Raw genomic sequence first — 7,877 nt, 5'->3', positions numbered from 1 at the left:
GGAGGCTGAGGGGAGACCTCATCGCTCTCTACAACTACCTGAAAGCAGGTTGTAGCGAGGTGGGTGTCGGTCTCTTCTCCCAAGTAACAAGCGATAGGATGAGAGGAAATGGCCTCAAGTTGCGCCAGGGGAGGTTTAGATTGGATATTAGGAAAAATTTCTTCACTGAAGGGGTTGTCAAGCATTGGAACAGGCTGCCCAGGGAAGTGGTTGAGTCACCATCCCTGAAGGTGTTTAAAAGACGTGTAGATGTGGTGCTTAGGGACGTGGTTTAGTGGTGGACTTGGCAGAGCTAGGTTAACGGTTGGACTTGATGACCTTAAAGGTCTTTTCCAACCTAAACGATTCTATGATTCTGTTCTATGATTTTGAAGGTATTTCAACTGTCATGAGAAAGTAAAAATTTGCTAATTTAAGTCATGGCATTTGAGATGCATGTAAGTCAGCTTATCAGTAAGAGTGTTTACTGGCTGCACAGCGTATACTTGGATTGCAGACTCTTGAACCATGTCAGTGCTAAGAACCTAGAAGTAGAGACATATGTTGTAGTAGCAGGACAGTATTAGAAGTAGGTAGTTTCATTAAGAAACATGAGACAACAGCTCTTGATAAATCAACTTGGTTCATATATGTACTTTCTGAAGCCCCAATGAAGAAAATAATATTTCATTTCAGAATAATGAAATTTCTAACAAGATATACTTTTCATGGGTAATACCAGAAATTAAAATTTAAATTATTCCTTAAAACTAATGATCGAATCAAACAATTCAGTATGTTTTTTCCACTGTTGCTTTCCCCTTTGGGCTCAGTATTTTTTTTAAATCTTGATACAAATACCAGATGTGAACACTTCATATCATCAACAGTCTTTCACAGATTTTTTTTTTCTTTTACTGTATCTATTCATAGGTTGGTGTATGATGAACTACAAGCTACATATTTTAAACAGCTTTTTTTTACCTTACACATTTTAATAGCAAGAAAATGATAAAAAATACCCTACAATTAGTAAAATGAAATAAAGTATTAAATACACAGTCCAATTTCAGCAATTATTTCAGTAGCTTATTTCAACAAATACACTGAATATTAAAACACATTTCAATAAGTATGTATATTCAATGACTATATCTTTCAGTGTTTTAATTATTCACTCAGCTGCAGACTTGTAATCTAAAAAATCCACTCCTGGCATTCCAAAGCAATGAAGTTATGGACTGAAACTTACATTAACCAAACCAAAATAGTGCTCATTGACTGGAAATTGTTCCGGACCAATCTCTTTCTCCAAAGCTGAGGCATTGGCGCCCTAGAAAAAACAAAAGCAGTAAAATATTAGTGTTGCAACTATGTACACAGTGAATTTAACTAGTTCAGAAAAAAAAGTGAAGTTTTTTGGCAAGGATAAATGACCAAAAACAACCAACTGACCAAAAAAACCCCAAAAAAACCCTGGTCACAACTATAGACCTTGCTAACACCAAACCAGTATCTTCAGATCTCAGACTAAAACTTTGGATTTATTAAACTTACTTACACTGAAGCTCTCTCTAGTCAGGAGGGAAGAAAACAAAAATAAATGAGAGACTGAATATTGAAAATGCATGAAACACCTTCCTGTCTGTACCCTGGAAGGGGGGGAGAAAGTGGAGTTTGTGACCCAGCTCAACAATCACACATGGCAAATTAACCAAACTTGTTTAGTTAGTCTATTCCTTAATGCACAGACAAGCTCGTAGGCAGGATAATATTAGCCATGAATGCAGAAAAATCAGTCCTTTGAATTCTCTGTTGATTTGCACACTGAGGATGTTTAGATTGTCCACAAAACCATTTCACATAGGTCTCAAAGCAGACAGCAAGTCTTCTGTGCCATAACTTAATACTTACATACTTATAATAAAGAACCTAACACTCTTCCACCACAAGAAAATTATTTCAACATAATCCAAAATACCTTAGAGATGTTTCCAAATATGTTCTGTTCAAAAACATCTCAATGTAAGTCATATAATTTTCATGTATTTTCATGCAATTACACTGTTTTGATGTTCTGTATTTATTATTTTCAGTGAAGCTTCTTTAATAACAATTGCATTAATATAGTATTGCAAAACAGGTGATACAAGGCCAAATGGTGAGCTCCGCTTAACAAGTGCAATTTTCATACCGTGTAGCACATTTCAGAAAAAGTTAAGAAATGCAGATTATTCATAGGAAGCAGAGAGACTGGTCTGTTCCACTTACACTGAAAATATAAAATGTTCAAAGTGCGTTGCTAAATACCTTGAACTTTGTAAAATTAAAAGACAACACAGTACAGCTAGTGTTGCTATGCATTACAAATGCTGCAGCCTTTGCCCAACGAATCCGTTGGGTCTGATCCTTAAAAAGAAGTCCGAGAAGGTAACTTTGATTACTCTGTGGTTCCAACCGATGACTGTTGACTGAACTGGTGCAATAAACGTTAGGTTTCAAAGGGAAGAGAGTTGTTTTATTTAGAGACAGCAAAACCTCTAATCTCGAAAATTCAGTGAACAAAAAAACCTAGCTCTCTATGAGCTCTTACACTGGTTGCTTTTAGAGAAAAGCAAATGTATCCAATTCTAAATCCCTTCTGTTGCATACAACAACATTGATAGAGAGAGAGAGAGAGATCTTCTCTATCAAACTAACACATGAGCATGAGTATTCCAGTCTAAAGTCAGGCCTAAGTGAAGCTAAAATAGCACACAGTATACAGCAAAGAATCTTAAAAACAGATGCGACTCCTTCCCAACAAGTTCTTTCTTTACACCAAAAATGTAGCAAATAGCCCTGGACATTACAACAATAAAACTAAATCAAAATCACAAACTGCATTAAAAACAGCACGCGGGATTTCAGAGATCAATTACAGATAAGGGAAGGGGGACAGAATTAAAATTAGGATTGTATCAAAATGTATAAAATTAAAATGAAACTCTATTATGTGGTATCTGCCATGATGTGATTGCGGTACTGCAGAACTTAAGAGTGGTTACACAATCTAGCTTAGTAGTTCTGAAACTGGAAACACATGGTCAAAGGCCCATTAGGAGGTAACAACTTTAACTAGAATAGAGCAAAAGATAGCATAACTCCACACTTGAGACAGTACAGTTCTGCTCCATTCACACCACGGCCCCAGCTGCTTTTTCATCAGTCATATCCCCTGCAATTATGATAAAAGCCTCTCCTTTACTGGTGATTTGGCTGCAGGGCTTACTACTTTAAAAGCTGTTCTCTAATGGCGATGTTGGTGGTAAGGAAAAGGGGTATAAACCCTCATTTAAGATTAAAGCACTCCACGACTTCTGAATATTTAGTTTTGCAACCTTATTGAAATACACCCACGAGCTCTGGCAAGGTCGATATTATTTACAAATAAACTAGAAAAAAAAGGAACTGTGGAAGCCTTTTTATCCTATTGTTAAAATCTCTACTTATTTAAAAATAAATAAATTCAAGAGCAGGCTTTTAGGAAATTCCTTCTCTTTTCAAAGCTAGGGTGGAGTAGCTGCTTTATACTATCTTTAGAAGGAAGAATATTATGGTATAAACTTTGATGTTTCTGTTTTGTACAGACCTGAACACCGCATTTAGTTTTCTAGCACAATAAAGATCCTGACTTGGCAATTAGAAAGACATGCTAAGATACTCCAGTATAGTTATGGTTTTCTGATTATTCAAGGCTGTTTCATTCAAGGCTTAGACTTTCACATGATTTCAAAGCACTGCATTACTATGTTTGAATGCAGTTGTTTATGAATGGTTTATTACTACGAACCAGCATGGATGTTTTACACCAATATAAAATCCCTCAAGCTACTTAGACTCCCTCTTTTTGTCTATCATAAAGGATGTTATTCCTCCCCCCAAAGTAATCATTTATACTGTGCACAGTGTGTTGGTTGCAGAAAGCGAACACATAGCATGCGGCAGGAGCTTGAAAGAGTATGCTACATGCACGTTCACACCTGACCCGTAAAAGCCATTTTAAAACCTAACTATCCCTTGCTACAAAAGGTTTCCCATTCAGCATTACAGCACACATTATCAGTCCCAGTTGACTCTTCCATTATGCAAATACAGATGCAGAGGTGAAGCACTGCGACACCACCAACTCTTATGGTAACATACCATCTTTTGGACAAGAGGACAGCAGAGGTTTAAGGCAGAAGCGGAGTCTATATCTTTCCATCAGCCAAGATGGACTTACTGGACTTGGGATCTAGAAATGGGAGATTTCAGTCTGTGATGTATGCTGCAGAGTATAGAATTTCTTCCTCTGCCACTTAACTGGGATGTGGGAAGATCCCAAAATGAACCTCTCTTTTCTGGGGCTCATTGAACAACCCATACAACAGGTGCTCAGGCCCCACACAGCGATGTGGCTTTGACATTGTGCAGGGGACAGAAAGGAACATCACCAACTTCGGTCAGTACCCTCCCCTCCAGTTTCCCTACCCTTCTGAGCGGAAGCACACAAGGTCATTACCCAGAAGTGGGAAGGAACAGAGGCACAACAGAAGTCCAAAAAAGCTAATACTGCAATAGCACTGTCATTTACCAGTTTTTGCATCATATTAGTACAAAACCTATATATATCGCCAAACACTGCCTTACAGTACCCCCCTTCCAGCACAGAGATAATTATAGGGGCATACAGAACACATATTTGTCATAGTTAACACAATATAGCTTTATAAAGTGGAAAGTTCAGCAACTAAGGTGTGTATACAAGAACACAATATGAAATCAAGATTTGCTTAACTTTTATTTGTTATATATATGAAAATAATGGAATACATATATGAAAATTATCCTGGAAACAATGTTAAAATATCAATGATTATAAAAGAGTGTTCTCACACATAATGAAAATTAGGTGTAAAACTAAACTACTGTACACTTCATCCTGTGTTTAACTTCAAACTGATACGAGATAATTCATGAATAATCTTAGTTTAACCATGTTCAAATCAGTTGAACGTTTATTGCTTATCTCCCCCACCAAGCTAAAGAAAAAGGCTACGTTATTGGATTTATTAGAGATCCCCTTAGATGCTAATTTCTTAATGAAGGGATAAGAATCTGTGTTTACCATGGAAGGCCCTTAATTAAGTTTCTCAACTCTTATTTTCAAAAGAGCTCAAGGTTTCTATAAATTAACACCTTTAACTTTAACCAAATGAGTGTTTTATTTCAGTTTAGTGGAATCAAAGCCCAGAAAACACAGTGGGAGAGGAAAGTGTAGTAACTTTTAATTAAGTACAGTTGAATTTTCCTGATTTTCAAGTTTTACAGAGATACGTTCTCACAACATTCTAAAATACACTAAAAAAAAACCCCTGACATTGTACATTTCAATGGAAAAGAGGAACAAGATATAAAGTGCAGACATATGATGGCGTTTTTTGTTCATTTGTTTAGTTTTTTACTTGCTAAAGCAGTAATATTGTTAGATGCCATTTCCGCTTTTATTACTGCCTTTTCTCACTGCCTCAGAGGTCACACTATTGTGGTGCTACATGTCGAACTAGCACTCCTGAGACGCACTAACAGCTAACATATGGATAAGCTAATTGGAGCCAGTCTGTAAAGCAAATCAGTTGGTGCTTATGATCTGTCACACACACTCTGGGTTTCAGAGGGTTTTTGCCAGATTAGTTCTAGGCTGGCTCTGTGACTGAACACCCAGCTGCACCTGAACTATGTTGCTTGATTTAGTTTCCTCCAAAAGGAATCTAATTTGTGCACTCTAAGACCACCCCAAGATGCAAACCAAAGTACAGTAAATTGGGATGCCTGGGAGAATCACTTCAGAACTGCACACACCTTACCTGAACTAAAACACTAATAAAAATGCACCCAGCACTTGTCTAAAGAAAAAACAAAAAAGCCACCCTGTACTAAAAATACTGTCTAAAAACATGTCAGCAAGCAGGCAAACAATTGCAGTTTTAAAGTGTCCTACCTTGTTGTTATTGTCCAACCTAGTAGGCAGCATTCCTCATACAAAGACTTCATTAATAACCAGCCTAATGTGCTTTGAAGATTGATTACACTGGTGTTAGTCTTACTGGGGTGGGATGGGGGGGTTGATCTATCCCTTTCTAGAATAAATATCAGCTCATAACTTGGTGGGTCATCTTTTCAGTAGTTTGCTGTAACAGCTTTATCCTCTAGCTTTACTGAGTTGTAAATTTCCTAAGTAAAACCAAAAATTTCACCTTTAAAAGAAATTTCTTATCTCAAAACTTACATTTGTTGTCAAAATTCTGAAGATCCATTTCTCCCTTCACTCATGCACATCTATGCTAGATCCTTCCCTACAACGCTCTCCACCTCTCTCAACAAGCAAGGAACAATAAAGATAAAAGGTGACTCACATAACTAAACCATGTTACATAGGTATATGTAAGCCCAATTTTTTAAACATGACCTTAGCTATAGTTAAGTGAACAAAAACACCACCACCCACAAAACAGAACTTTTATTCTTCCTAGTGACAGAAAGGCATTACAAGCAAAAGGAAAACTCAGTAACCAGGAATAGCAATGTCTTCCTGAACAAGAATAAAACATTACAAGTGTGAAATTTATTTATTTATAATTAGCAAAAATAAATCTCAGTATAGAAGCACTCATTTACTAGTGCTTTCACTTTTTTTTTTGCCATGTATTAGAAGACTCTTCCTTGTCTGTGCTGCTAGTGAAGGTATACAGAATTTCATAGCCTACACTAATTAATGCACTGTGACTGATGGCATCTTCTGTTAAAGACGACATACATAATCCTACTCTTCCAGTTATGTTTTATCAGAATATGTGAATCCACACTTTCCCATGTATTTGTATGAATCAGGATTAAGAGCAAACAGAATAGCTATATTAAATCCATTGATACCTGTTGTTTCTACCGCAACCAAAATGGAAACGCATTTGTTTTGATACAGTTTCTAGCCCAGGAAGCAGAAGTGAAATATGCTGACTGGGATTCAATAATCCTCGTTGTTCATTTATTTGCAAAAGAACATGCGTTAGTAATACACAACTTGATAATCTAACTATGAAATATTTGGTTCACATTTTTAAAATACTTACAAATAGTGTTATTTTCTTAAGTAACTAGTTCAAGACATAGTCCTGTATATTCTAATCATGTGCAGCTAAGACAAAAGGGCTTTTATTGAACACAAAGTAAAAACACCTCTGCCTGGGCAAGGAAAATGATAGCATAGCACAAAATTACCTTCTCTTCACATTTGGTATGTCTACCACACCCATCTTTTTGAGACTCACTGAGCATATACAACCTATTTTCCTTCACAGCAACTAGATATAGTCATACTTCCTTCTGTTTTGAATACTGAAGTCAAAGATAAGTCACTCTCACCTATGAAGCTGAGACTCGGAGAATTAGGGCTCTGGGCTTGGCTCTTTCGTGGAATGGATCTTCAAAACATGAAAAGATGTAATGCTGCTTCTACAATTCTTCCCCAATTGCTGCCAGACTTGAAACGGGCTTTGTCTATTACCCGCCCAATACAGAATGAAATCGTATTGCTAAAAACTAAAATACTGCTGTGGTGGGTTGACCCTGGCTGGACGCCAGGTGCCCACCAAGCCGCTCTATCACTCCCCCTCCGCAACTGGACAGGGGGAGAAAAACATGGCGAAGGGCTCATGGGTCAAGATAAGGACACAGAGATCACTCACCAATTACCGTCACGGGCAAAACAGACTCAACTCGGGGAAATTAATTTAATTTATTACCAATCAAATCAGAGTACGATAATGAGAAATAAAAACAAATCTTAAAACACCTTCCCCCCACCCCTCCCTTCTTCC

General features: G+C 37.1%; 1 protein-coding gene across 1 annotated transcript in view; it reads right to left on the bottom strand.

The window, feature by feature from the left end:
- Nucleotides 1–2,185, bottom strand: part of USP12 (ubiquitin specific peptidase 12) — a 27,190-nt gene extending 25,005 nt beyond the window's left edge. The window contains exons 1-2 of the mRNA XM_009327874.1: nucleotides 2,174–2,185; nucleotides 1,232–1,312 (exon numbers count right to left, since the gene is read on the bottom strand). Of these exons, the coding sequence (XP_009326149.1) occupies nucleotides 1,232–1,312; nucleotides 2,174–2,185 (93 nt within the window). The remainder of the gene's footprint in view (nucleotides 1–1,231; nucleotides 1,313–2,173) is intronic.
- Between the last annotated feature and the right edge of the window lie 5,692 nt (nucleotides 2,186–7,877).

This window comes from Pygoscelis adeliae, unplaced genomic scaffold (genome assembly GCF_000699105.1).
Source record: "Pygoscelis adeliae isolate BGI_AS28 unplaced genomic scaffold, ASM69910v1 Scaffold14, whole genome shotgun sequence".
In the NCBI taxonomy this organism is placed as follows: domain Eukaryota; kingdom Metazoa; phylum Chordata; class Aves; order Sphenisciformes; family Spheniscidae; genus Pygoscelis; species Pygoscelis adeliae.
Note: the sequence above shows the minus strand (reverse complement) of the source record. Positions and strands in the feature narration are given on the sequence as shown.